Genomic DNA, 27,612 nt, shown 5'->3' with positions numbered 1-27,612 from the left:
ATGTGTAGTTTTAGGAATTTTTTATAATTCCTTTTTGAATTTTGATTTTTTCAATGTTTTTATAATTCCTTTTGGCAAACTACAATCCCGATGCATGCTGCGACGAATTTCCATAGTTTATATAAAACAACGTGGTATAATACGAGTTGACTTTACTATCTTCTCATCAAATTTCTTGCACCACACCTTTCTTTAGTATTTCCTGCAGCGAAGGAAGTAATATTAGAAATGGCAGAGGGCATTCTGTTCAATCTTGCTGGAGATGTGGTGGAGGGCCTGGCATCATTAGCAGCACAAGAGCTTGGAGTGGCATGGGGTTTCAAGGACGAAATCAATAAGCTCTCCAAAACTGCTTCGGTTATCAGAGCAGTGCTACGTGATGCGGAAGATCATCGCAACCATAACAATCATCAACTAACTCTGTGGCTCAAGGAGCTCAAGGATGTGCTTTACGATGTGGAAGATTTGTTGGACGATTTCTCTACTGAAGCTCTTCGGCGGAAATTAGTAGCAGGCAATGACACGGTGAAAGAGGTACGCCTTTTCTTCTCCAAATCAAACCAACTTGCTTATAGTCTCAAGATGGGTCATAAAGTTAAAGCCCTTAGAGAGAGACTAGATGCCATTGTAGCTGATAGAGCCAATTTTCACCTCACTAACCACCCCCTAGAGCTACCAATTGAAGTTAGGGAGAGGGATCAAACACATTCCTTTGTGCGTGCACAAGAAATAATTGGAAGAGATTATGATAAAAAGAAAATTGTGAAACTACTGCTCGAATCCAAAGCTAAAGAAAATGTTTCAATTGTTCCTATTGTTGGGATCGGAGGGTTAGGAAAGACCACATTAGCTAAAATGCTGTTCAATGATGAAAACGTGGTGAAGCATTTTGAGCTAAAAATGTGGGTCTGTGTCTCAGAGAAGTTTGAGTTAAAAGTCATTGTGCAAAACATCAGCGAGGCTGCAACTGAAAGCAAACCTGATAAGGAACTTCAGATGCAAACACTGCAAAATCGTCTTCGAGACAACATTGATGGAAAGAAGTACTTGCTAGTTCTTGATGATGTGTGGAATGACGACCTTGAAAAGTGGCATAGCTTGAAAACTTTGCTCTTAGATGGTGCCAAGGGAAGTTGGATTGTTGTCACTACACGTAGTGAAGCGGTTGCACGAATCACAGGCACCGTTTCGTCACATTTGCTTCGAGGTTTGTCAAGAAGTGAATCCTGGTCTCTATTGAAGCAAATGGCGTGTAAAGAAGAAAGCTTGGAATCTAATGGTTCCCGCTTAAAAGCAATCGGGATGGAGATTGCAGACAAGTGTGGAGGGGTTCCTCTTGCCTTAAGGGCAATAGGAAGGGTATTATATAAAAAAGCAGAAGTGGAATGGGTTAAGGTGAAGGACAATGTACATAAATATATAGCTCGACCAGAGAGTGGTATTCTACCAATTTTGAAGTTGAGTTATGATCATCTTCCACCACATTTGAAACAATGTTTCGCTTATTGCTCTTTAATCCCCAAGGATACTAAGTTTGGGGTGAAAAGGCTGATCAGATATTGGATGGCCCAAGGGTTTATCCAACCAACAAGTGGAAATGATGGTGATCTAGAAGATGTTGGTCATGAGTATTTCAAAGATTTGCTTTGGAGATATTTTTTTCAAGCTGATGAAGAAGATGAAGATTCAGGAAATGTAGAGTGCTTCATAATGCATGATCTAATGCATGACCTTGCATGCTCTGTTGCTGCAACTGAGTGTTGTGTTGCAAGTTTGGAAGCAGAAAATGTAAATGAAAGAACTCGTCATGCTTCATTTGAAGACAGATTATATTTCTCTCATGGAATTCCAACCACCTTGCTCAAAGCAACTAGAGTAAGGTCATTTATTCAAATCAATAGTGGGCACATGGATCTATCATTTAATCAAAAAAAAGGTGGGCACATGGGTCAATCCACTTGCAGTGCACTCATTTCTAATTTCAAGTATCTACGGAATTTGGATTTGAGTTCCTTGGCTATTAAGAAGTTACCGCATTCCATTGGTGAATTGAAGCATTTAAGGGACCTTGATCTTTCTGGAAATCGTGACATTAGAAAATTACCTGGTTCTTTATGCAGGCTTCAAAATTTGCAGACGTTAGATCTTTTTGGGTGTTGGAGTCTTGAAAATTTACCAAGCAAAACAAGTAGATTAGTAAGCCTCATGCATCTAAATATTAGACAATGTACTAATTTGTGTTACATGCCGCGTGGGCTGGGGAAACTAACTTGTCTACAAACATTATGCAAGTTTGTTGTGGGGAAGAAGAAAGGTAGGGAAGTTTGCGGGTTAAGGGAATTGCAAGGGTTGAACAACCTCAAAGGAGAACTTGGTGTTTCATGTTTAGAAAATGCTGGTATCCCAGAGCTCGGATCTACTTACTTGAAAGATAAACTGAACTTGAAATCTTTAGAATTTAAGTGGAGCAGATGGAGCTGGACTAGGAGAGAAGATGAAATGGTTTTGGAATGCCTCCAACCACCCCCAAATCTGGAGATATTGAAGGTGGAAGGGTATGCAGGAACCAAACTTTCCAGCTGGTTGTCATCCATGACCATGATGAATGTAACACAACTAACGTTAAAAAATTGTACTAAATGCAAGCATCTACCACCATTGCATCGCCTCTCTTCCCTCAAACTTTTGAAGCTTTCAAGATTGGTAGCTTTGGAAAATGTTTCGGAGACTGAAATGCAAAAGGAGTTGTTTTCTGCAAAACCAACAACAATATTTTTTCCGTCCTTGGAAGAACTGTGGATAAGAGATTGCCCAAATCTTAAAGGATGGTGGAGACCAGGTGATGTTGGAGAAGCTTCAAACGCACAGCGGCCTTGCTTTCCTTGCCTTTCAGAATTACATATCTACATGTGTCCTAATCTAACTTCTATGCCATTGTTTCCTTCAATCGAAACGTTGTATTTGAAAGAAACCAGGTGGAAGCCATTGATCCAACCTACAATAAAGATGAAGAGTGCAACGTTAAAATTAGCACCATCTTCTTCTTGTTCAATTTTTACTCCTTTTTGCAAATTGGAAACTCTGTGGCTTAAAGACATGGAAGAGCTAGATTCTCTACCAGATGAGTTTCTGCAAAACCTAACTTCACTTTGGGATTTGAGGATTGAAAGATGTTTTAACTTGACTTCAATGCCAGAAGGGATGCATTGCCTCACCTCTTTGAAACATTTGAAAATTTCTACTTGTCCGCAGTTAAGGGAAAGATGCCGAAGGGATATTGGTGCGGATTGGCCTAATATTTCTCACATTCAAAGGATTTCGATTGATTCCACATGGTTTAATCGGGTAAGACGTGAAGGAAATTCCAATGGTTTTCAAGAGGTACAAGCTTCAAATTCAGTCTTTCTTTTACTAAAATTCAACCATTTTTTTTTATAGAGAAATATGTCACTCTACCAATAAGACACAACTTGAATTAACTAAAATTCAACCATTTAATATATCACTTCCAATAATTAAAATTCAGCAGCAGTAAGCTCACTCGTGCAGCAGAGGTTGATCTTCCATTTATTATTTTACCATTTTATCCTTGAGAGTTTCTTTATCAATCTTATTTTTTTTTTCAGATTTGGCAGCCAAATTCTGCTGATAACGGGGAAAGAAATACCTCTGCTGCAAGCTGTGTCAACTCCTCCTCAATCGAAGACTGATAAGCCTGTGATTGTAAGTGTTAAGCTCAAATTTATCCCTTTGGAGTCTTCTTGATGCTTTCTGTGTGCCATTTCTTTTCAGTTCTGGGTGTATTTGTGCATTTTTCTCTCCCACGCCCTGTCACTATCCCCAAACCTCCCTTGTCTCCCAATCTGCTTTCCACCCTATGGCTTATGCCTTTAATAAAAATCCCTCATTTTTTCCATTCTTAAGACAGACTTCATTCATTGACCCAACTTTATCATCTTTCTTTGACCATGGCATCGGTTAGTTCTTGTTTTCTTTTCCTTTCTTTTTTTAATTGATTTCTCCATTTGCAATATGATTTTTGTTCATAGTTTTTTTTCTGCTATTTCTTTTGTTTCAAACTTTGGGTTTTCTTCATTTCTTTGTTGATCCAACAATTGGTGTAACTTTCTGCTTATTCTAAGGCTGAGGTTAATTGGATCCTTGGGAAGTACTTTAGTCTTTGATTTTTTCTTCTGAATGTGTGTGCTTATAGTAAGCAATAGATTATATATCTTAATTTTTTTTTGTTTAAGGGACTGAATTTTACCAATTTCTTGTTTAGTTTGGATAATGCAAATAAACTGAAGAAATTCACACCTTACTCTTTCCTGATTTTGATGTGGAAAATCCCTTTATTGCATTAATTTTATACATTAGCAGATGTAGTTCTTGTTATGTATTTCTAAAAAACAATGTTGGAAGTGTATCTACCTTTGGTTCATTTTGACTTTGTGGATTGTTGCATTCAATAAGCCATTTTTACTGAAACACGGTCCTAGGAACTTGGATCTCTTTATACGTAACTTAACTGATGATAAATCTGATCTTTTTAAACATTGGTTTCATATGACAAAGAGTATTGCTCTGTAATATGATTGGTTTGTCTTGCACTTTTGTCATTCTATTTTCTGGATTTTATGATTCAGTTTATGTTCCTTTGTTCACCTCTTGCAAATTCCAGTACTCAAAAGATGGAAATGTCACTGCATTGATATGGGGAGCATCACCACAATCACGATCTGATCGGCAGAAGGACCGAGTTGAGACAAATCCTGAACAGTTGGCAGCTGCATCAGCTCAAGCTGATATATCCTTAAAACTTTGTGCATTTTTTCTTTGTTGTTAATGAATTGGCATTTGATTTTGTGTTCATTACAGTATAAAAGAAAATTAGTTCTCTGGTCACTAGTGTTGGCCTTTCCAGTGATTCCTAGTGATGATTTAAATCTTGTAAATCATGATAAGTGTCTAGAAGAGACTAGTTTTTTGTGTTCGTTAGCAATTGCCTTATTATCTAAAGCTTTAGTTTTTATAAATATGCTTGCACTGTGTTTAATTTGAAATGATAATTTTTTCTGCTTAGCTGCTTTCACCAAAAGCCATTTTTAGAGCTAACTTGAATTTGTTAATTTCTGCAACTTACACCAATGTCATCGGCATAAAAACGTAGAGCTAGTATAACTTTTACTAGAAATATCTTTCGTGTGTTCTGATTTAGTGACATGTTCAAGATTCTTAGCTTTGTTGTGAAATTAACTTCAAGGTACAGAATGACTGCATCGAGGCAGAACAACACGAGTTATTGGGTGGTACCATTCACATCCCCATATTACTGTTCTTCCTTCTCATGTTGGTAAGTTTTGAACATTTAGTTTTGTTTTTGCAAAAAATCTTAATTTGCTGACCTAGCTTTTTGATACGAAAATATATTCGTCTGTTTGAAGCATTATATTGAAATAGGTTGGGAGAATAACATGATAATCTTTGTGTGTGCACTCTTTTGTTTCAGTTTGAGCAGAAATTTCACATGTACAGTTCCCTTTTTGAAATCCTAAGTTGTTTTTGTTTGTTTACTTGTATCATGAATTATTGAATGGACAGGTGCTTAGTCCTTTTTGCATGTCTAGGTTATTCAATTTTCGGTCACACTCTCCTATTAACTATTGGATGTATTTTATATTTAATCCAATGGTTGCAAATTAAGATGATTGGTTTTCTAGTCCTGTTAATTTTCAACCTGGCAAGTATGGAACCACATCCTTAAGATTTGAACCCATGACATTGTGTAGCTGATATGAGAGTGTTTGCTTATTGGTGAAACTTGACGAAGAGGATTCTTCATTGTGTAGGCACAGTGGGATTATTTATTGGTCATTACTTTTAACTGAAGCCCACTTTTGGTTATTTCTTTTTAGATAGTGTCATATTTATGATTGATTGCGGGGCATTGAAAAGATTTTCTACTTTTACCTTCTGCAGATGTCCGGACTCAGGCAATGTATCAACTTCTAGATTCTGGATTTATTGGGCTCATATTTTCTTGTTTTAGTGAAGATACAAACAAGGTTAGTGCTTCATTATAGAAGTTCTTGTTAACCCCGGAAAGCTCAATAAATATAATTGTGATAATTCAGGTGGGAAGAATACAAGTCATTGCTTTTCAGTCATTGCTTTATCACCACTGAATAGAAGCTCAGTTATCGATCTGGAGTTATCTCTAAGCTCTTCTGAAAATCCATTGTTGACATCTGGATCTGCAGAAGTAGATAGTCACATGCAAGACACCAGTGATTCCAGACCAGTTCAAGGATCTGCCAAGGTGCAATTTATGATTGTTGAAGTTAAAATTTGTCATATATCTTGTTACCGTATCAGGGCTCTTAAACGAGCGAAAGTGAGGAGATAAGTAATGCTTTAGATGATGGAATGGAACATCTTTGTGTATTATGCTGCACAAATTTTAGTTTCCATAAACAAAGTGCTTCTTTAGATTTGTTGTTACTTTGCTTAACTTTTCTTTCTTAGTGATTGCTCTAATTTCCTCTGAGAATTTTTCTACTTGGAAAAATTCAAAATGTTTAGGCAAAAATGGGCTATTCCTGCTGTTAAGGGAAACTATTGTTATAAAAGAATATTTAACTATAAAAGATTAAAAATAATTATCATTTTATCTAATAAATAATTTAAATTGATTATATAATTCATTAAAATATTTATAATAAAATATTGGAAGATAAATTTTAATATTTTATTAAATGAAATTATAAATTCACATATTTTAATAATTTTATATAAGAAAAATAATTTAAAACTTCTATTATATATCAATTCTAATATGATGTGTTTAATAGTCATTTTTTATTTTCACCTCACCGCTACAGCTGCGTTTGAATTTAAACACACACTCCACCATTATTTCTAATCTCACCGTTACAGTATTCAATCTCATCGCTACAATAACTAATCTCACTGCTACCGCTGTTTTTAACCTCACCGGAGGTAAACATACCGCCCATCTAAACTAAGCTTAAACAATAAAAATGGTAATTAAACTATACTAATACTAGTTTTTCTAAGTTGGTACTTAAAACTTATTTTTTTGTTAGAATGGGTACTTAAACTATTAAATTGTTATCCATTTTACCCCACTGTTAGTCCCGTTAAAAAAAATTCAACCAATCACAACTTGCCACGTATATATCTATTTATTTTACCCCAACTGTCAATATAATAGTGTTAATTTTACTAGATTTTCTTATATTTTCTTCCATTTTTTCATCACCCAAACACCCAACAAAACAATTGATTGCTTCCTTGTAGAAAGCTTCCACCATTTATCATATTCAAGCTTCAACTGCTTCTACCATCTTTAAGCTTCCAGTCTTCTTCTTTCTTCACCTTTTGTTTTTAGGGTGTTTTCATTTTATAAATTTTCTTTGTTATTGAAAGGTTAATGGAATTAAAGGGTCGGATACTAAAATGGTGTTGATGTTTGAATTGAGTTAAACAACAAAGAATCTATTTAAGCAATAATGAATCGATTCAAACAATAAACAATCTATTCAAACAACAAAAATAATCGAGTCAATCAAGAACACAATCAATTCAAAAAAGCAAAGAATCGATTTAAGACAACAAACGATCGATTCAAAAGAAACAACAATACTTTTGGTGCTCAAGCAAAGAAAAGAGAGGGCAAAAGAAAACGAGCCAAAAAATTTCAGTTGAACAAATTTGCAAATTGATCTCAATTACTTTTTCACTCTTCAAAAAGTGTTTTTTTTTTGGTGTTATGTAGGAATCTCTCTATCATTGTATGAAAATGAAAGTGAAGATTTGACTCTCTTTTTTTTTTTATGCATTCTCTTTCATTAAAGATCTTTTTCAGTTTTCCACATCGTTGTATAAGAAAAGAATTGTATTGATACCCTTGTAAGGTTCAATATTTTGCCAAAAATTAACAGAAAAAGGAAATAAAAAACAATTGTATCAATACCCTTGTAAAGTATCGGTACTCTAATGTAAAGTATCACTACTTTAGTCTGGTACCAATACCTTTTTGAAATTTTTTTTCTCGAAAAATTATTTGTAAAATACTAAGTACCGATACCCTATCCAAGGTAGCGATACGTCATAGCCAATTTCCAAAACGTGCGTTTGGTACTTAATTCATCCCAAATCCAAACTCAAAATTATGCCACAACATGTTCAAAATACAATCAAACTCGCACCATTTCAATCACTCATCAAGCATATCAACCTTCCCTATCATTTACATAAGTCTATACCAAATCCAATGTCATGAAAAATATACACACATACATTCATTCACCACCCTCAATCATATAGCCTCTTTAAGTAAATACTTCAAACCTTATTAATTCATAAGCAATCCATATATACCATTTACTAACTTCAACAATGCACTTCCATATCTTAATCATAATGTGCCTAAGCATCATTTAGGTTATCTCACTATACATTTCATACTAGTTTTACACATGACTATTAAATTTCCCATAAGCCATTAACATTATATCAATTTATAAATAAGAGCATATAAGCAAGATTTCATAGGACATTATAGACATATAGGCATGCATATGTACATATCATAAAATACTAAACCCCAAAAGTCTTAAGAACTTTAAAGCAATCCAAAATTTTGACTCAACTAGGTACATGCCTGCCTAAAATCAAAATGGGATTTACAAAGATTGTTGAGTCGAGGGATCATCCTCTAGATGCTGAGATCTACTAGCTGCTGGCTCGAGAATCTACTAACCTGCATACAGAAAAGCAACCGTACGCTGAGCAAATTGCTTAGTGGTAAACTGTGATTCAAGTTAACATAACAATGAATATACAATAGATACAATTTATTCAAGTTTCTTCCATACACAATTCCATGCCATTCATCTCAACTACTTCAAGTTTTAACGAACATACTTATACATTCTATCTTTTTTCCACATAAATAACTCATCAATATGTCACAAGCATAATTGCAATTTCTTATCAATCATATTTGCTCAATCTCAAGTATCATAAGAACCATTTCCAAGTCTATAAGCTCAATCTCCATCCATTAGCCCTTGGGCTCATTTTCAATTCATTAGCATTTCGACATTTCATGGCATGATATTTCACATATCACTTAAACTCTTCGTTCATTAATAACCCTATTAACCAACATGAACTCAAAACGGATACATGGACGTATCACCTTGGGTTGCTCGGCAACGATGACGCTAGACAATATTTATTACCATCTCAGATTGCCCAACAACAATGGTTATCTCAGATAAATTATTTCGTCACCCCGGATTGTTTGACAACGATGACTCAAAAAATAATGTCTACCACCCCAAATTTCCCGACATGATGGTATGAGAACATGGTAAAAGTATCAAGGTAGCCCATGTACATAAGGGCAGATTGCATTTCAACACCTCTACTGAAAAATGGATAAATTAGCCCTTATACATTTCAAAGCGTGTATATTAGCCCCTCCATTAAATTTTTTTTGTTAAATGATAACGTGGAATGTTAATTTAAATGGTTAATTACTAATTTGGTCCTGAACTATAGCTAAAATATCATTTTGATTTTTAAAAAATTCTTAACAATAATTCTAAAAAATTAAAAATCTTTAAAATAAATATAAATTATCAAAATTATTAAAAATATTAAAAATCATGTTAAAATATATAATTTCAAAACACATGGAGTCCTTGTTTAGTTAGGATATTAAACAATAAGATCTTCAAATGAGAAAATTTATAATAGCTAAGGGATGTGAAAATGGATAATCGAAATTTTATAATAGGGATTATAAATCATGAATATTTAATATATATTTTAATTTTTAGAATTATTGTTTAGAAGAATTTAAAAAAAATCAAAGTGATATTTTAGCTATAGTTCAAAGACCAATTTAGTAATTAATCATTTAAATTAACGTTCACATCATCAATTTAACGTATGGAATTTAACAGAGGGACTAATTTGCATATATCAAAATTTAAAGAGTTAATTTCTCCATTTTTTTAATAGAGGTCGAAATACTGTTCACCCCTTGGGACTTTCCTCGTACTTTTCCCATGAGAACACCTACTTTTAGCGATACCAACTTTTAAAGATAGTTATGTGAATCGCCAGCTGATTCAATAGTTGATTATAGCTGTTATAAGACTTGTTGAAAAACAGCATTGAAGCTATACAATTTATGTTGGGAAAGTCTTAACTCAAATTCAACCCAACCTTCCCTCTTCTCTACTCTCAGGCTTCGGCCAAGGAAAGCAACCCAAATGAACCAATTATGAACTTGCATGTCCTCCATGGTCGCCAATAAGATGGTCAAAATCTGCTGTCGGCGATTTGAGGAAGAAATGATCGAGAGAGATGATTTGAGGTTGGGCATAAAATCCGACGAAGGAAGGGTGAAAAGAAATCATAGACATGGGAGAAGAACCAACCCACTCTATATTATATCAAACAACGTAAGAGGAAGAGACGTCTGATCCATGTGGATATGGCGGAAACACCAAGCTATCTTCTATTACCTTGATGCTGCAATGATTCCGCCATTAATTACCAAGACTTGCTTTTCCTATGGCCTCTGCTAAAATCAACAACCGAATGAATGTCCGCTTCATTTCTATTAAAAGCTCACTGTTATATTTAAGGAAAATGGTTTGTGTCTTTAAATTTTCGAGTTTTTTTCCATAGGGTTAATTCTCAAATAAAAGTATTATTCTTATTTTTAAAAACATAAAAGGTCAACTCAACCCTTAATTTAACCTCTCTTTATTTTTTATATAAATCTTTTAATTTTATTATTCAAACAATAATGTAAAAATAAATATAAATTTTTTAAAGATATCGCAGCTTTTTCATTTTAATAATATAAAAATAAAGAAAAATACGAAAATGGTATCCCACCCACATTATTTATCAAAATGGTTTATTGTGGGTGGTTGAGGATGGTGTAGAAGCAACACCAATCTTGTATTTTCATCACCAATCATTAGCTTGCTGTTTTAAAAAAAAAAACAATATTTAAGAGTTGAGGATAGTGTATAGGCAGCACTGCTTATACAGTACAAAATATGAATATGGTGGGGACTTAATGGTGCCTTCATGACATGCGGCACCAAGTGATTAGACCCTTCTCTGCATTTTAGGGTTTCATGGGCGGGGCCTAGGCATTGACTGAGCCTTTCAACAGGAAATGGGGTTTGTATCGAAATGTTTGATCTATCAACAAGATAAAACTCGTTTTCAGTGGTGTCAGAAATAGTGGTTTAGGGACCACAATTTCGACAAGTGAATTATTTTATTTATTTATTTAATGTCTACAAGATTATATTAATGTCGTATTAAAATTTCGTTAAGAAATTTTGATATTTAAATGGTTTATTAGGTAAAAAGGACTAAGGCTTCCTTTGGTTTAGCTTTTAATGCCAGTGTGGTGCAGTTGGGGTAGATAATTACTACCAACCTCACTGATTGCTTGTTTGGTTCAGCATCACAGTACGGCCAAAATTGATTTCAACCACACTGATAGGCTCAAAAGTGACTAGAGATTTCAACAGCAGTTAAACCCAATAAAGCAGTAGGCATTTTTAACAGACAAAAGTACCCATACTTTTATTTATTATTTTACCATTTTATCCTTGAAAGTTAAACTAATTTCTTTCCCAACCTTATTTGTTTTCAAATTTGGGAACAAAATAGCCACTTATTTTTTAGATTTGAGAACTAAAACAGTGATTATTGTTGGTTTCTCCCCTGTTTTTTGCTTTGTTCTTGGTTGTGGCTACTACTTTTTTCTTTGCCTAAAGGTTAGTGTTTATATTTTTGTGTTGAGTATGGTATCATGCTCATGTTATGTTTTCATCTCGTTTTTAAATTTTTCGAGTTTAGATCGGATTATTGATCAGTTGGGGGTATCTGCAAATATGAGTTGTAGTTTCCACTTCTACAATGAATGCAAAAATTTAGCTTGTAGTTGGAAATTTTATAAGAATTTTTTAGTGCAGTGTAGTGCTTAGTTGTAGTTTTTCTTCTTAATACAAGATTGAAATGATGAAACAAACCATAAATCGTGGAAAATTCTTGAAGAACAAAAACTTAGTAGGCTAAGAACAAAGGGTTTGTTTCAAAACTAATTTATTGCATTTGAATAGGCAATTGAGTTTTGCTCTAATGATATTAGAGGTGTAGTCTTTCCATATAGGTATATACGTTCTTATGTTTCTTCAGTTTTCCTTTCAAATGATGTAAGCTTTTGAGACCAAAAAATCTTGAGAAACACAGCTTTAAAAAATCACCCTTTTGAAATAATTTTAACCTTCTCAATCCCCTACATATCTTTGTGTTTGAGAGGCCAAATTATTATACGTCTTTAGAAAATCTAGATATATGAAACTTAGGTGGTGTGGAAAATCTATCTAACATGGTTATACAATTATCCAAGAAGTAATGAAATATTGTATGATTTGGTGCTAATACTAGACTATGTCACATTGACTCTTCATTTTTTTTAAGTATTCATATTGGACACCCTTAGGTTTTTTCATTCATATTTGGAAATCGATGTGGAGACACGATATACATGTATGCATGTCCCATATGAGTGAAAATTAAATACTTATATTCTATTATTTTGTTTAGTACAATACATCAAATTGTTAAAGAGTTTTTGTGAGAAATATTGAATGACCTTTACAAATGCATGGATGTATATATACCATGATATCTTAAGATATATGTTTGCTTATATTTTTTATAATGGTGATCTTTAAATGATGTTTATTATGATACATATACACATTTATGGTTTTATGTCGGTTGACATTTAAAATCAAAATAATAATAATAATAATAGATGGTAAAGACACGAAATTTTGTGGAGGGAGATAGTACCTTAGCAACAAAAGTTGTTTGGGATGATGAGCTGACGTTAATATTTTGTGAACTTTGTGTGAATGAAGTCAATGCTGGTAATAGACGGACAACTCATTTAAACTCAAAAGGATGGGAAAATGCCATTGCTCTTTTTCAAGCAAAAACATAAAAAAATTATGGAAAACCTCAATTGAAAAATAAGTGGGATACATTGAAAAAGGAATAGAGGTTATGGAGGGAGTTGCTTAAGGAATCTACAAGTATAGGATGTTGTCCATCTAAAAAGATGATCGATGCTATTAAAGAATGGTGGACTGAAAAAATAGGTTAGTGTTAACTTTATCATTATTTTTATGCATAAAGTTTATTGAAATTAACAATTTACAAATATAAAAATCTTAACATGTTATTTAGGAAAATCCTGATTTTAAAGAGTTTAAGAAGAAAGGAATTGAACCACGATTGAATGAGTTAATGTGGCAAATGTTTGGTGGCATTGTAGCCACTGGAAAGAATGTATGGGCACCTTCGTCTGGTGTTCTTCCAAGCAGAGTTCCTATGGGAGTTGATACACCTAATGAGGGATTTGGTGATTTAGATGAACATAGAAATGAGAATGAAGGTATTCCTCCTAATGAGGCACCATCAAACCCTTCTCATGAAACTCCTAATCAAAGAAAGCAAACACTTGGGGTTGTATATGGTAAAGGAAAAAAATCAAGTTCAAATAGAAAATCATCAAGAAATATATTAACTACTCAGATTGAAAAATTGTGTGAGAGTATGGCTAGTCCAAGGAAGTCAAGGAATGAAATTATTTTTCCTCACTCTCAATATTCTATTTCAAATGCAATGGATGCTTTGCGTGCTTTGGGAGATGAAATTCCAAAGAAAGATGAGCTGTACTATTTTGCCATCAAAATGTTCTAAACACCGGTGAAACGAGAAGTTTTTCTGAACTTAGATCTAGATGTTAGAGTTTGGTGGCCTCGACGTAAGTTTGCTGAACAAAATTCAATTGCATCATTTTCATCCTTGGTAGCAACATCCTCTTTTCCCTTCCAACCATACCATCAACCACCTCCACCATAAGGTCCTTAGAATTATTACTATAATATAACTATACTACTTTTTTATGTGTAAAACTAGTGTATGATATTTTTTATGTTTGGTTTTTTTATGCTATACTTTTATTCAAGTGTCTGTGTTGTATAAAATGTCACAAAATATTAATCTATTTTCATTTGATTACTTTTTCAAGTTATGGATGGATTTAACAATATGTATAATAGTTTTGATATGAATTATGATACTCTTGAATTAAGTGAAGAAGCTCAACAAAGAATAGCCACAATTGTTATACTAGTTGAGCACAACAATTATCATGAAGAAGAAGAATATGTGTTAAGCAATATATTGGTCCACCATGAAATTTATTTCACTATGCAACCGTGTATGGATTCAAATTATACAGGTCAAATGTGGGTGGACGAAATATTAAATGAGCTTGATGATCATTGCATGAATAGTTTTAGGATGCCAAAAAATATATTTCACGGCTTGTTGCATGATTTGCAAACAAATTATGGCTTAAAGCATGGGAAAGTATCGGAAATGGAGAAGTTAGCATTATCATTGTACATTCTTAGAAATAGAGAATCAAATTCAAATGCAACAAAGCGATTTCAACGATCTGGGGAAACTGTCAGTCGAATTTTTATTGATATGTTGCATATATTTGCTCGAATGGGAATAGATATGATTAAACCCATTGAAGGTCAATTCGAGGAAGTACCGAACCATATTCGACATGATACAAGATGTTGGCCTCACTTTAAGGTAAAATTTACATAATCTTTTTATTTTTAAAATATAAATTATTTCTAACTTTTATCTCATTACTTGTATTTATTTTAAAGGATTGTATCGGGGCCATAGATGGAACACACGTAAAAGCATGCATTTCGCCTTCTTGTCAAATGCCTTATATTGGACAGAAAGGTGAACCAACTCAAAATATTATGGCAATTTGTGACTTCAACATGTGCTTTATTTTTGCATTTCTTGGTTGGGAAGGAACAGCACATGGCAGTAGAATTTTTTTGCAAGCACTTAGAAAACAAGAGTTAAAGTTTCCACACCCTCCACTAGGTTGAACTTTAATTTTTTTAATTAATCTTTACATAAAAACAATATTAAAATTTTTAATTTATTTTTAAACTTGATATTATGTTTTACTTTTTTGTAGGAAAATATTATCCTGTGGATCTAGGATATCCACAAATGGCAGGTTTTCTAAGTCCATATGGGGGGAGCGATATCATTTACCTAATTTTCGTCGAGGTAATCATTGAATATCTAGAAAAAAAGAAATTTTTAATCATGCTCATTCTTTGTTACACTATGTGATTGAACGAACATTTGGAGTGTGGAAAAAAATGGTCAATGTTAAGAGATATTCCAAGTTATTCATTCAACAAGAAAGTTTTAATAGTTATTGCAACAATGGTTTTGCATAATTACTTTCGAAGACATGCTTGGTCAAATGATGAAGATTTCGACAATTTGAGAATATACCCGACATGTCAGTCTCTTCAGGCCATTTTGATAGAGGTGAATTGAGTTCTTCTAATAGTGAAAGTGACCTTGAAATCGCGATGTTAAGGGAAACCATTGCAACTAGTTTAATGAATCCATATTTGTAAAAACATTTTGTATCATAACCTAATTTCTAGTAATAATGAAACCAGTTATGTCTTATGTTACTATATTTTTTTATTATTAAAAATTATATGTTTAGATGCTTCAAATTTTGATCCAAGTATAATGTTACTATTTGTGAAAATAATATTTATCATTGTTATAAAAGAATATTTAACTATAAAAATTAAAAATAATTATCATTTTATCTAATAAATAATTTAAATTGATTATATAATTCATTAAAATATTTATAGTAAAATATTGGAAGATACATTTTAATATTTTATTAAATGAATTTATAAATTCACATATTTTAATAATTTTATAAAAGTAAAATAATTTTAAAACTTCTATTATATATCAATTCTAATCGATGTCCTTAATAAGTAATTTTTATTCTCACCTCATCACATTACAATTGCGTTTGAATCCAAACACACACTCCACCATTGTTTCTAATCTCACCGCTACAGTAACTAATCTCACTGCCACCGCTATTTTTAACCTCACCGGAGGTAAACACACCGCCCATCCAAACTAAGCTTAAATCGTAAAATGTGTAAAAGTTGAGTTCTATTAGTTAAATGTGTCAAATAGCTATGAAATTTTAAATTAAGGGACTAATGTAGTAATTAAACCATCCTTAATGTTAATGGACAAATATGGATAGCTTTTATTGAATTTTTTTATTAATAATAAGGGTAAAGTAGTAATTTAGTAATTAAGTTGAAAATAAACAAAAGAAAGGATGAATATCTTCTTCCTCATTTCTTAGTTCCACCGAAAATCACCATTGGAATAGGTTAAAGTATTCGGCCAAGATCTCATTTTGCATGTAAGTGAATTCAAGCCCCGTTTTTAATGATTTTTATGTTTTTGAGTTCGTTATAGCTTAGTCTAGCTAGCATGGGGGTTAATTTGCAAAAATATTAAAGGTTGAGAGACTTGCCATGGATGTTTTTAAATGTGTTTTGATGTTAGTTGATAGATTATTATTCTTTGTTGTAAAATAAACATGTTGTGTTAAATGATTTTTGATGAAATTGCAAATAGGGATTAAACTGTTAAAGTATAAATCCAAGGGTTTTATTGTGAATTGTTGATAATTATGAGTTTTTTTAAGGTCCCTTGTAACATTCGTTAACTTGGATTTAAGTTAAAATGAGTTATATTCAAGTTATGAGCTTAAAGACTAAATCGTGAATAGTTAAAATGTTAAGGGAAATTTCATAATTTTGCGTAAATATGAACTGTAGATTAAATTGAATACAAGAAGTACTTAATTAATTGAAATTATCTATTTAGATCAAGATAAACCACATTTGGACTTAAATTGAGGAAAAGCAAAAGCTTCGGATTAGTTCGACTCTAACACTACGACCCTAGTTATTAAGGTAAGTTCGTATGAACTATGATCGTTTTAATGTTAGCTAAATTGGCTATTTGCTATGTTGTTTTAATATAAATGAAACTATATATAAATGTATCCATGTTATGATGAATTGATAGATAACGAGTCCCAGTTGAACCTTAAGAATTCTTAGGGTACAAATGACATGTCATTAGGGATTTCGTGTTTCAGGTGCTGGTCTTGAATGTCCTACCGATGGATAAGGTCCTACATTTGTTACAGATTCTCCATAGCTCGTGTGAGCAGCATCATGTAGATTACATTCTGACCCACAGCTCGTGTAAGTAGGCCCATTTTATAACTTGTGTGAGCATTGATGTAAAGGAAATGTTACGGTTATATGGAAATGCACACTATATGTGTGAGTATTCCCGAGTATTTGATGCGTTTCTAGATGGTTCAACGGGTAAGAAAAGGAAATGAAATGGTAAGTATGCAAATGGAATGAATCATGATCATATGATAACATTGATGAATTAAATGATGTGTTTATATATGGTAAACTACAAACCTTATGGTTGATTTTATTTGTATCATGGACAAGTGTACTAACTTGTGAGTTTGATGATGTTGTATAGGCTTTTACTAAACTTATGGCACTGGTACTGATTTATGCTTAATCTATGAATTGTATAAATGAAATGGTAAGTTATGTTTAAAGTTATACGAGCTTACTAAGCACTCGTTGCTTACGTAGTTACTTTTTTTTGTTTTATAGATTATCGGAAGCTCGTCCGATTGGAAGCTCGTCAGAGACCTATCACACTATCTAACAATCATTTCAGTAAATTTTGTATATTTTGGCCAAGGTTAATAATGGCATGTATAGGATCTTTGTAATGTATGTTTTGGTATGTTTAAGCTTTTGAGGTTATGTTGGTTTGGTGCACTTTAATGCCTTACCAGGTTATGTCATATATCACTTTTAAGTGATTGTAAATAAGGTTCTTTTGGTATGTTTTGATGGCTTGCAAATGGTCATGTATGGTAGTTAAGTGAACTAGGTTATGTGTTTGAGATATAGTCAAATTGCTTTGGTTTAATTCATAATGTTGGATGTAATTGTGGTGCCTTTGAATGGCATATTGGTTAGGTGATTTAGGATGTTTGAAAAGGCATGTTTATGTGTGTTTGAATCCCTTGAATGTGTGCCCAAATGGTTTGAATGGTTGGATTTGAGATGGCTTGATTTTAGGTAAATTTTGGGTTCACACGGCCTTATGATACACATGGTCTAGCGACACGACCTTGTGTCATTTGTAAAATTTTAATGTTTCAAGTCAGTGAGTTACATGACCTAGCACACAACCGTTTGTGGCAACTTAGAGAGTTACACAGCCTATGACATAGTCACGTGACCCTTGAATGTGTGCCCAAATGGTTTGAATGGTTGGATTTGAGATGGCTTAATTTTAGGTAAATTTTGGGTTCACATGGACTGAGACACGGGTTGTCACACGGCTTTGTGATACACACGGTCTAGCAACACGACCTTGTGTCATTTGTAAAATTTTAATGTTTCAAGTCAGTGAGTTACACGGCCTAGCACACGGCCTGGCACACGGCCATATGTGGCAACTCAGAGAGTTACACAGCCTAGCACACAGCCTATGACACGGTCGTGTGACCTTTCTCAGTGAGTTACAAGGGTGAGGCAACGGGTTGGGATATGGTTGTGTATCTGTTATTCAAATGTTACACGGTCGTGTGTTCTCACATTTTTTCATTTTTTTCACAAAACTTCTGTTTTGTTTCAATTTAGTCCCAAATTCCTTCTAAGTTATTTTTAGGGCCTCAAAGGCTCGATTTAGGGACAAAATACATATGAATGATTGGTTTAAAATAAATGTTATGTTATAATGTTAAATGATTTCTGGTTGAATGGAAATGTTTTTTAACCTTAATTCGACGAAGAAGACGGGTTAGGGATATTACACTTCAAAAAGGGGAAACAGTATTTATTTTGTAGGCAATCGATGTTAGTCTCTCTGCACATGTCACGACTTAGGAAACACTCCTTTTACACCCAAGTCGAAGCCTTCTCCCAAACCCAAGACGATAGTTCTTATCATCCGAAGTGAGGGGTTGATAACTATTTCCCAGGCTTGTTGAGCAATGGATATCAATCGAAGATTCTCGGATCCAAGATTGATGATGTTTGATATATTTAGCCCATTAAGACCACAGTACTCCACTCCTCCCAGGAAAATGTTTGGGGCATACGATTTTCATACTATGTTTAGCATACCTCTAGGACTCACGATGGATTGAGTGAATGATGTTCTGAATAAAGATAGCGATGGTTGCCATTAGCACCCACAGTGTCAACGTCGACACAATGATATACCCCTAGAACCACACCATCGAACCATCAATTTTAGGGGTTCTTGTAATTTAAATGGTCAAGTTTGTATTTATTTAATTATAGTAAAATTTGGGCATTTTAACTCAATTTTTATTTACTTAGCTTTCAGGCTTATATCTATTTAATTCTATTGGAATAATTTTTGGATATTTTTCTTATAAATTTAAATGAGATAATTTCTAAGAAATAAATTATCGACTTACATTAGTGTTTCCCAAATTTCGTTGTTATTGATTTGTAGTTCCAGACCCTCCAAAAGAATTAGTGTAAAATTGTGTTACCTTTTTTTTTTAAATGAACTTTATACATGTCAAAATATAAATATGATCCATCATGATAGGTTTGATAATGAAAATTCCATAATAAAATTTTTATTGGAAGCTTCAAGATGGAGTACATTAGCTCAATTCTTACTCAATTGCGATGATTGTCTAATATGGTAGGTTTGGTGCAGGCATTAAGTTCAGGTATGACCAACTACTCTGCACACGCCACAAAGTTTTCTGTCAGTTTTCTCCCCCGTGTCTATTTCATTACGAATCCTGGTGACTTTTGGGCGACCTTTCGGATTCCTACGTAACCCATTGTCTAGGACAAGCTCAAAAGTTAGCAGAGGCACTTCCCATGTAAACAGATCACGTAAGATGGGGAACTTGTTTCCCCAAATACGCAATATGGGCTCTAGAGCATACACCTCATCGATATATTGTTCAACATTGATCGAGGCGTAAGCACAAGCACCAACGACGTGTGCACTGGGGTAACAAAGTGACTAAAACCTCCCGCAATCGCACCATCTGTTTCGAAGATCAACTCTGTAGGACCTAGGTGGGATATCGAGTTGACGACCGATGGAATCCGTAGCTCAAAAGGTTTCAAACTATCGAGAATATAGTTCTACATCCATTGACCTCGATCTTTGACGGTTCGTATCCATTGTCTTCTTAACATCTTTGACAAACACGTGTCCCGCGTCTATCTGGTTGACTTGTTTCAACCCCATTCTTGGTATCAATGTTGTCAGCCTGTAGAACATAGCTGAGAAACTAGATGAAATTGGAAGATGTTGTGTTCACCTTAACATGGAGTTAACCGTCTCTACTACGTTGGTGGTAATTTGACCATATCGAGCCCCATCATCGAAACTTTGAGCCCATTGTCATGGCACCATGGATCTCAACCACACTCGAATACTAAGAAAAGACAAGTTACAGTCTCAAATTACTATGTGGATTTGTAAATATTAATTTTTTTTGAAAAAGTGTAGCTCTAGCTCGTACGTTGTGTATGTATTAAAAAAGACAAGTTAGAGTCTCGAATTAATTTGTTGCAGTATTAAAAGCATTTAAAACATATGTTGAAACTAAATTTTACCCATATTCACAACTTGTCTCCACCAGTTTGCATTCTTGTAGTCTCGGTGGAAGTTAGTCGTAATCTGCAGGATGCAGTAAACGAATCTCCATAGAACACTGGAACACTTGATCGCGATAATTATTTCCTTTCCTCTATCGGATATAATGCAAATATTTTTTTTCCTAACAACATACGTTCGCAAGTTTGTCAAAAAGAATTCTCATGATTTCATGTCTTCCTTGTCCATAATGGTAAATACTAATGAGAGCAAGTTCCAGTTCCCATCTTGAGCAATCGCAATGAGTAGGATCTGCATATATTTTCTGTATAGCCATGTCCCATCAACCTATACAATCAGCTTGGAATGGGGAAATGTCCAACTCATAGATCGAACATCCAGAACATCCGATAGAAAACTCTTTTTCCCAGTTGTAGTTGGTCGTTCGGGCCGTAATAAGATCGTGTCTCCAACTCAATGATAGTCCCTGGCACGTACTCTGTCATAACAGCTATACACCATTGTAGCTCATTGTATAACGCATCGCAAACTCCTACAACTGTTCTATGGCTATCTGTTTAGCTATTCATGCTTTCTGGTATGACTCTCGGTACGGAATCGTTCTTGCATTTTGACAATCAATACCAAAACAGAAATGGTTGGCATGTCTTTTACCATTAGCATGATGCATGTGCAGATATTTTTTGAATCAAGTTTGCAGTGATCTTGCATCATACGTGTTGAAGTACATGTGTGAGGCCCAACGAATTTTTGAATCTCCCACATTTACGACTTTTGGATAAATGCGGCTTGTACCCCGCCAGTTGTAGTCTTCTATTGACCTCCAATACTCCCCAATATACAATGTCAGTTTAGAAACAATGACTTTTTAGTCAACCGAAAAATTCATGATATACTACTTAATGGCAAATACGTACTCCTCATTGGTTGCAAATTTCTGTCCCACAAAAACCTCCTCACATCTGAATTCTACGATCAACCGATGAGCAGGTACTATATCGGGGTACTTTGAGAACTCAAATGCATGCAACGCATTGAGATCTATGTTCGACATGTGTGCTCCAGGATAATTGTGTATCATAATGCCTCAATTCGGGTTCCCAACTAAAGACACGTTAACATTTCCATCACCATTCGCGCCTTCATCATCAATATCATTCGGGACCTTATTTATATCGGGATCACTAAAATCTTCAACCTCTTGACCAGAAGGATCATTATTATCATATTCATCATCACCATCTGCATCGGTCTCAATTACCACTGGATGTATTTGTAAATGAGGACCTAGGTTAAGGTTTTCAGACGCAGGTGGAGCATTAAGATTGATGTCGATCCCGCGTATAGTTGCTTGCCTATCAACGAATGTTATCAAAACCACCGTACACAGGATCCTGTACTTCAAGTTCTTCACTTAATGGAGTGAAATCTTCAGCAGGCTTCACATCAGCTAACTCAGCAAACAGTTGGATCAGATCAGTTTAGCGACTCCAATTTCGGCAATAAAGAGTGACCATTGTCTCCACGTCTTCATCGTCTATAAGTTTCATCTCGGTGAATTTGATGGGATCTAACAAAATTGGAAATTTGTAGAATAGTTTCGAGATCTTCCTCCCACAACGTCTAACAATTTTTGTATTGATTATTTCCTTCATTTCATCAACTGAGATATTTCTATTAAATCTCATAGCTATTTATTGGCTACATTCAAATATACATCCAACAGTTGTTGTTAAAATTATTTCATCGAAATAAACGTATGTGAAAAATTGATTATCCATCGTTAATACTAAATTTGTAAAAATATTAAATTTCTCAATATGCAATTTCAAGAAAAATCATCAAAAAAATTAAATAATTGAAATTTCAAATCAAAGTAGTAAAGAACACAATACCACAAATCCAAACAAATATTAAATTTTTCCACAAAAAAATTTACCAATGTACCTTCAACCCAAATAAAACTACGAAATCAAACAAATATTTAGTACTAAAAAGAATTAATTACAAAATACATTAACAAATAACTACAAAAATCAATTTACCTTTAAATAACAATTTAGTGTTGCTTTCTCCTCCTTAAACAAAAAAAAATAACAATTAAAAAATAACAATAAACACTAACTAAAAAATTAAATAATTAAAAAAATTACCTTTAAAAAGCAAAGAATTTGGAAACACCAAACTAAACCCTAGATCTTCTTTTTTTCTTTTCCTTTCAAGCCCTAGATCTTCTTTTTTTTTTTCCTTTCAAGCCCTCTTCTTCCTCTTGTATATTCTTTACTATTAAGTTGTTGATGTTTCTTTTTTTTTTTAACCTTCTTCTTTCTCTTCTATTTCTCAACTAAACTAAATCTTCTAAGCACATCTTTTTTTTCAACACCCTAAAACTATTTATAAGCTACAGAGCCTTATTTTTTTGTGAAACCTTGAAATGCAATAGACTGGTGCTGCCTGTGAAGACGGCAGCACCAAATCCCCACTGTATTCATATTCGTATTTTGTATCATATAAGCATTGATGCCTCTACACCACCCTCAACCCTTAAAAAATATATTTTTTTAACAGCAGGCAAATAGTTGGGGATGAAAATACAAGGTTGGTGCCGCCTCTACACCTTGGTGCCGCCTCTACACCACCACAACATACCATTTTGGTAAATAATGTGGGTGGGATACCATTTTTGTATTTTTTGTTTATTTTTTTATTATTAAAGTAAAAAAGCCAGATTTTGCGTGTAACACTCCTTACCCGTACCAGAGACCGGAATAAGGTACGAGGTGTTACTAGACAAACATACAAACATTCAACTAAAATTCGAGCTATAAAATTTCATTTCAAACCAATTCCATCATTTTATCCCTTATATAGGCTTACGAGGCCCGAAGCATACATTAAAGGTGGTTTGGGACTGAACCGATAACATATGAAAGACTTAAGAAAATTTTTCGATTTGACCTCACATGCCCGTGTGGAGGCACACCACACACCCGTGTCCCTAGCTCGTATGGAATCCTGAATTTTTTTTTTCAGTTCAAGGTGAAGTGGTTTTCACACGGCCTAGACACACGCCCGTGTCCTTGGCCCGTGTTCCTCACACGGCCTAGACATGCTCATGTTTTCTCCAGTTTTCGAAAACCTGGACATTTTATTTATGACGTCATCATTCATTTAGAGGCACACGCCAGTGTGTTCGGTCGTGTACTCCATACGATTGAGACACACAGCCGTATCTCCAACTCGTGTAGTTACTACAAAGCATGCAACATGAAAATTTCGGGATACAGAGGACACACGGCTGAACGACACGCCCGTGTGGGATGCCCGTGTGTCACACACAGTCTAAAAACCTACTCATATGTCTATCCATGTGGACCATTTGAAGGCTATTTTCCAAGCCATTGGTCAGCCAAGATCTCTCTTGCACTCCAACATGCATATCATCCTACCATTTAGCACAAACCACAAGCACATATACAATTTGGCATGCATTCAATAGAATAGTTATAAGAAAACATCCCAATTAATTATATGGACCAAATCACTTGGCCATATACAAAGTAATCATACCAACTAGAGAACCATTATTTTGGGCTAGCCACATGACATATAAACAAAATAACAATCACCTATACATGCCATGACTCAAAATAATCAAATGTATTATACCCAAAGTTTAGTTGATAGTGTGACCCGAGCTCCGACGTTTCCGATCCTTCGAACTGGCTTGACGAATCAAAAGGGATAAAAAATGAGGGAGTAAGTTATAAAGCTTAGTAAGTACACATACAAATAAAGTAAATCTTAATTAGGTCTTAGAACATTATTTACATCTTTGTCACTATTTCATACATTTCATCAAAACATATGACCTAAATTTTCAAGCATGTACACAAAGACATGTATTGCCATTAATCATCATAGTCATAAGAGTACACAAGTTTAAACACATACCTTTGCTTCCTTGCACACATATATACTTTACTTAGCTTACATTCAAACTTCGTATACATTACCCGTTGAACATCTGGAATAATGGACAAGATACTCGGATACAAACGCACCGAAGTGTCATAATCATAATATAGCACGCCTCTCCACAAGGCTACATAAGAGCACCCAGACCTAGCATGCATCACATAACCACGCCTCTCAACAGGGCTACATAAGCTCCCGGACCTAGCGTCTACACATAATTACATGCCTCTCAATGGGGCTACACAAGCTCCCGGACCTAGCATGTATCATGTCATCAAATGAGCTCATACATACATAGCTATCCTAGTGACATGTCACTTGTATCCGTACCTATTCCTAAGTTCAAATGGGATTTTTGGACTTTTGTCTCTTTTTCAAACATTCTCGGAATGTTGGAATCATAACATATGACATTATCATATACAAATACTAACATGGCAACACTTGTAACATAAGCATAAAACATCAAAACATTTTATAGCAACAAAGTAACCAAATAACATATTAATTATCTAAATGTTATTTAAACATTTAAAACATCAATTAAGGTATTTATTTGTACATGTACTTACCTCGGTACAAAATATTTGAAATAGTGCCTAAGCTTCGTACACTTTGTTCTTGCCTTTATCAAGATTCAGTTCTCGTCTTTCTTGATCTATAATAGAAAATTTAGTTCATTAACTTCATATATTACTCAATTCGACCCCAAATTCATGCTTTGATAAAATTACTATTTTACCCCTAAACTTTCACTTATTCATAAATTAGTCCCTAGGCTCGTATGATGAAATGCAAGTGATTTCTTGGTTATGTAAGCCTAGCCGAATACTTCTTGTACTTATAACAGCCCATATTTTCCTTCATTTCACACTTTCTACTCATTTTCATAACCTTTACAAATAAGTCCTTTTCAAAATCACTTAACAATAGTTGTTCTCCATACTTTAAACTATCATATTCCTCCCTAAATCATCAAAATACACCTAACTCATGCATGGGTAATTTTCTAAACATAAAACCTAGCATGAAATATGGGTAGAGATGAAGAGAGCAAGTTACAGGGATTTCAAAAATATGAAGAACATTAAAAACGGGGCTTGGGAGCACTTACTATTGAGTTTGGAAAGCTTGAAAACCCTAGCTATGAAGAACCCTAATTTTCGGCAGCTACATGGAGAAAATGGGCTGATTTTTGGCTTATTTTCCCTTTTTATTTCATTTATATACCAAATGACCAAAATTCCCTTAATGCATTTCCTTCACATTTTTCCATATAAGCCCATTTTTGTCCAAAAACTTAGAAATTGGGAAAATTCCTCTTTAAGACCTTCTAATTCATATTTCAAAACAATTTCACACAAATTACATCTAAAACCCAAGTTTTGCATCTTATTCAATTTAGTCCTTATTTTCTAATTGGACACTTTATTCTTAAAATTTCCTCATGAAACTTTACCACATGCATATTCTTATATTTTAAATCTCATAATGATCATAATATAAATATTTTAACGTCAGATTTATGGTCTCAAAACCATTATTCTGACTTTGCCATATTTCGGGATGTTACATTGCGATACTATTATTTTCTAAATTTCTTATCTTCTCTTTCACCAAGTTGGTTGCAATACAACATTTAAATCCTTTTTTTTTGTTCTCCTTAATCATCCATGATATGATTGAATTTCTTGATTAAAAAATCATTTAAAAAGTAGTTACAAAAATCCAAAATTGAATTTTTCTTCATATTATACATAAAATTACCAAATATTAGCATGCATTATTATCAGCATGATACAAGGGAAAGGATTATATGAAACAGTTACGCCACGTCATTCGTGTCCCTTCCCAATCAATTAATGACATGTCAGCTAATTTTTACATGTCATTTACACCTTATTTGATTAGATTTTTTAATCATTTAATGACATATCTCATTTACACCTCATTTAATTAGGTTTTTTAATCATAAATCCCTAAAATCCCAATTAAAAATTACCCAACCCTTGTAATGACCCAAAATTCACGGGCATCGAAAAAATGCATTATTAGGCCTCCGTCTTAGTAAACCGAGTCCGTAAATAATTATTAGGAGTAATTATGAATCTAGTAATGTGTCTAATTAAGTTTTAACTAGATGAATTTAGTTTAATTAAGAGAAATTAGGAAAAAGGACTAAATAGAATAAGGTGTAAAAGTTGAATTATAGATTAAAAAAAGTAGAAAAGGCCAAAATGGCAATTAAGCCAATTCATAAATATGAGGTGGCATAAGTTGATTGAATTGAAGATATTACATGATGTTTAATTAAAAATTTTAAGGTTAATATTTATTATAAATTATAATAATTATTATATTATGAAATAAGTTAAATAAAGACAAATGTATGGTAATGATTTAATACAAGTGTATTAATTAAAATACATATAATTTTAATACATGTATCATTCAAGTATAAGATATTTATTTTTATTAAGTAAAAATAATTATTAGATAATGAATTGAATTATAAGATTTTTACAAGTGTATGGTATAGATGATATTGTACATTTATGAATAAAATATATATGTACATTTGTAATATTATTATTTGTTCTTAAATAGATTTTTATTAAATAAATAAGATAATTGACAAATATATGGTACAAAATTTATACAAGTGTAACAACATAAATATGTACAAATGTAATTTAATAATTGATTTACTTAAAATTTAAGCATAAGATATTTTATATTGATATTATATTAATTATTAAGTAATTAAAACAATAAAGTAAATAAAAGAAAGTAAATAAAAGAAACTAAAGAAAGAAAAGAAATAAAAGAAACAAAAAGAACAGCAGAAGCCATTCGAACGGGGGAAGA

General features: G+C 33.4%; 2 protein-coding genes and 2 long non-coding RNA genes across 4 annotated transcripts; all 4 read left to right on the top strand.

The window, feature by feature from the left end:
* Positions 1–540: 540 nt before the first annotated feature.
* Positions 541–3,349, top strand: LOC128279348 (putative disease resistance protein RGA3). The gene is made up of 2 exons (XM_053020253.1): positions 541–3,280; positions 3,315–3,349. The coding sequence occupies exons 1-2, from the start codon at positions 583–585 to the stop codon at positions 3,347–3,349; spliced, it is 2,733 nt and encodes a 910-aa protein (XP_052876213.1). The 5' UTR covers positions 541–582.
* Positions 3,350–3,403: 54 nt separating this feature from the next.
* On the top strand, positions 3,404–4,793 carry LOC108487433 (uncharacterized). Its single transcript, XR_008272220.1, has 3 exons — positions 3,404–3,554; positions 3,627–3,723; positions 4,682–4,793. It is a non-coding gene; the product is annotated as an uncharacterized LOC108487433 (long non-coding RNA).
* A 469-nt stretch (positions 4,794–5,262) lies between these two features.
* Positions 5,263–6,550, top strand: LOC108487434 (uncharacterized). Its single transcript, XR_001871639.2, has 3 exons — positions 5,263–5,353; positions 5,980–6,065; positions 6,135–6,550. It is a non-coding gene; the product is annotated as an uncharacterized LOC108487434 (long non-coding RNA).
* A 6,836-nt stretch (positions 6,551–13,386) lies between these two features.
* Positions 13,387–13,842, top strand: LOC108487987 (uncharacterized). The gene has a single exon (XM_017792310.1). It carries the CDS (start codon positions 13,387–13,389, stop codon positions 13,840–13,842), a length of 456 nt encoding a protein of 151 aa, XP_017647799.1.
* The last annotated feature ends 13,770 nt before the right edge of the window (positions 13,843–27,612 follow it).

Source organism: Gossypium arboreum, chromosome 10 (assembly GCF_025698485.1).
Source record: "Gossypium arboreum isolate Shixiya-1 chromosome 10, ASM2569848v2, whole genome shotgun sequence".
Classification (NCBI taxonomy): domain Eukaryota; kingdom Viridiplantae; phylum Streptophyta; class Magnoliopsida; order Malvales; family Malvaceae; genus Gossypium; species Gossypium arboreum.
The sequence above is the reverse complement of the archived record's forward strand: the minus strand, read 5'-3'. Positions and strand labels throughout refer to the sequence as shown.